The sequence below is a fragment of the Leucopleurus acutus genome (assembly GCF_964270905.1).
Source record: "Leucopleurus acutus genome assembly, chromosome: 7".
NCBI lineage: Eukaryota > Metazoa > Chordata > Mammalia > Artiodactyla > Delphinidae > Leucopleurus > Leucopleurus acutus.
The window spans coordinates 635,025-637,229 of record NC_139150.1 but is presented as its reverse complement, the minus strand read 5'-3'; the positions used below and the strand labels follow the sequence as shown (position 1 = coordinate 637,229).

The following is a 2,205-nucleotide window of genomic DNA, read 5'->3' as shown; positions in this document are numbered from 1 at the left end:
TAGAAAAGGCTTGATCCCCACCCCCACCCCCCCATCACCGCCACACCCGAGCACCCAGGCTCCCGCGGAAGCTTTGCAAACCGGCAGGCTTGGGGGATGGTGGCCTCTCACCGGACAAGGCGGAGGGAGGCCGGGGGCTTCCAAAACTCACGCGGAATTGTGTGTGTGAGTGTGAGAGAGAGGAGGAAAGGGAGGGCGGGGAGGAGGGGAGAGAGGTGAGGGAGAGAAGCCGGAGGGAGACGGAGCAGCACGGGGAAACCAGCAGGCTGGGCGGTATTTCAGTGCAACCAAGAAATGACAGACTCAAGTTTTTAGTTTTAAGACTAGAAAAAAAAAATGCATCTTCCCCCCCATAACCACATTGACCACGCGAAATATTTTCCAAACAGAAAACTCAGGCGCACAAACATCACCCACAAATATGCACACACGTGATAAATAGTTTAGAAGCCCGGGAAGAGCAGAGCGTCGTCTCCGTCGCGCGTCGGCCACGGGTCCTTCCACCTTCAGGAGAACATTTTGAGCGGAGGATCCGGTGTCTCGGGATTCCGAACTTGCTGGTAGCGAGACTCAAATTTCAAAGGGGCTGGAGCCCGCGCCCTGCCCCCACCCGCGCGGCGGCGGGCGGGGCCGTGGGAAGCGCTCCGGCCGGTCCCCGGCGGCCGCGGGGGGCGCCGACCCCGGGCCGCGGGTGGGCGGGCGCGGCTCCCGTGGGCACCGACTTGCGCGCCGGACTTGTGGTGGCCGCGGGCGCCGAGGGCCGGGCGCACACCGAGGTAGTTGGAGGGAAGGTACAGCAGGGAGGACACGCGCGGGGTCCGCGCGCGGGTCGGGGTCCGGGCCGGCATCACCGGCCGCTGCCCGCGTACTTGGCCTTGGTGATGAGATAGAGCACGATGTCCTGGTGGCCGCCGAACGCGGCGATGTGCAGCGCGCTCCAGCCGTCGCGGTTGGCCAGGCGGATGTCGGCGCCGAACTTGACCAGCAGCTTCACGAGCTCCAGGTTGCCGTCGATGACCGACTGGTGCAGCGCCGTCTGGCCCTCGGGCCCGAACGAGTTCACGTTGAACTCGCAGTTGGTCATGTTCTGCAGCAGCGACTGCAGTTCCTGCGTGTTGCCCTTGCGCACGGCCTCCTGGAAGATGCGCTGCGTCTGTGGCGCCGAGCAGGTGGACAGCTCGGCCTGGCTCATGCTGCCGCCGGGCGCTGGCCGCAGGCCGGGCCGGGGCTCAGCGCGGGCGGCGGCTTCGGCGCGGGCCCCCGGCTGCCTCGGGGCGCGCCGCGGCGCATGGAGGGCGCGGCGCCCCTGGGCCCCGCACGCCGCCGCTAGGCGCTCCGGGCAATGGGGGCCAGGGGCCGCCGCCGCGGGACCCCCGCCACATCCAGCCGCGCCCGGCGGGCGGGCGACCGGGGCGGGCGCTGCGCTCGCGGGGCCGGCCGGGCCGGGGCGGCGGCGCCGCGCGCTCCCGGTCCTTGCTCGCTCCGGCTGCGGCTCCCACGCGGCCCCCACGCGCCTCCCCACGCGCCGCTGCACTCGCCCACCCGCCCGCCGCGCCTGGGCGACTTTTACCTCCTTTATATTTGCATAACAATAGGGCGCCCGTGACGCGCGCGCCGGCGGCCCGCCGATTGGGCGGCGCCCGCGTGGGGGCGGTGCCGGGGCGGGGCGTGTCGGGGGCGTGTCGGGGGTTTGTGCAGCGCGGCAGGGGGCGCTGGTCGCCGGCCGCACGGGGCCGGGAGCCAGGTGGCTGTGTGTGTGTGTGTGTGTGTGTGTGTGTGTGTGTGTGTGTGTGTGTGTGTGTGTGTGTGTGTGTGTGTGTGTGTGTGTGTGTGTGTGTGTGTGTGTGTGTGTGTGTGTGTGTGTGTGTGTGTGTGTGTGTGTGTTGGGGGGGGGAGTCCGCGTCTCTATCGTCGTCCCGCCCACTCTCCCTCCGGCCACCCGGGGAATTCCAAGCTCCCTGTGAGGACAGATCAGGCCCGGCCCAGGGCCGAGCGCGACCCCGAGGGGACCCGAGGGCGGCCTCCCCTGGGTGGGTCTTCGCGGGCATTTCAGACTCGGGGGGCCTGGGTGGAGATCCCGGGTCTCACTCTGCTCTCCTGGAGCGCTGGCCACGGACCCTCAGCGTTCCCAGCACCCCGGGCGCTCGCGGTGACGAGACCCGCCAAGCCCGGCCCGCGGGACGCATTTCCACGAGGCTGACACCC

At 69.5% G+C, this 2,205-nt stretch overlaps 1 protein-coding gene across 1 annotated transcript; it reads right to left on the bottom strand.

Moving 5' to 3' along the window:
• Positions 1–764: 764 nt before the first annotated feature.
• On the bottom strand, positions 765–1,192 carry NRARP (NOTCH regulated ankyrin repeat protein; the record flags this gene model as incomplete). Its single annotated transcript, XM_082842954.1, has 1 exon — positions 765–1,192. The coding sequence occupies one exon, from the start codon at positions 1,190–1,192 to the stop codon at positions 848–850; it is 345 nt and encodes a 114-aa protein (XP_082699080.1). The 3' UTR covers positions 765–847.
• Positions 1,193–2,205: the final 1,013 nt, after the last annotated feature.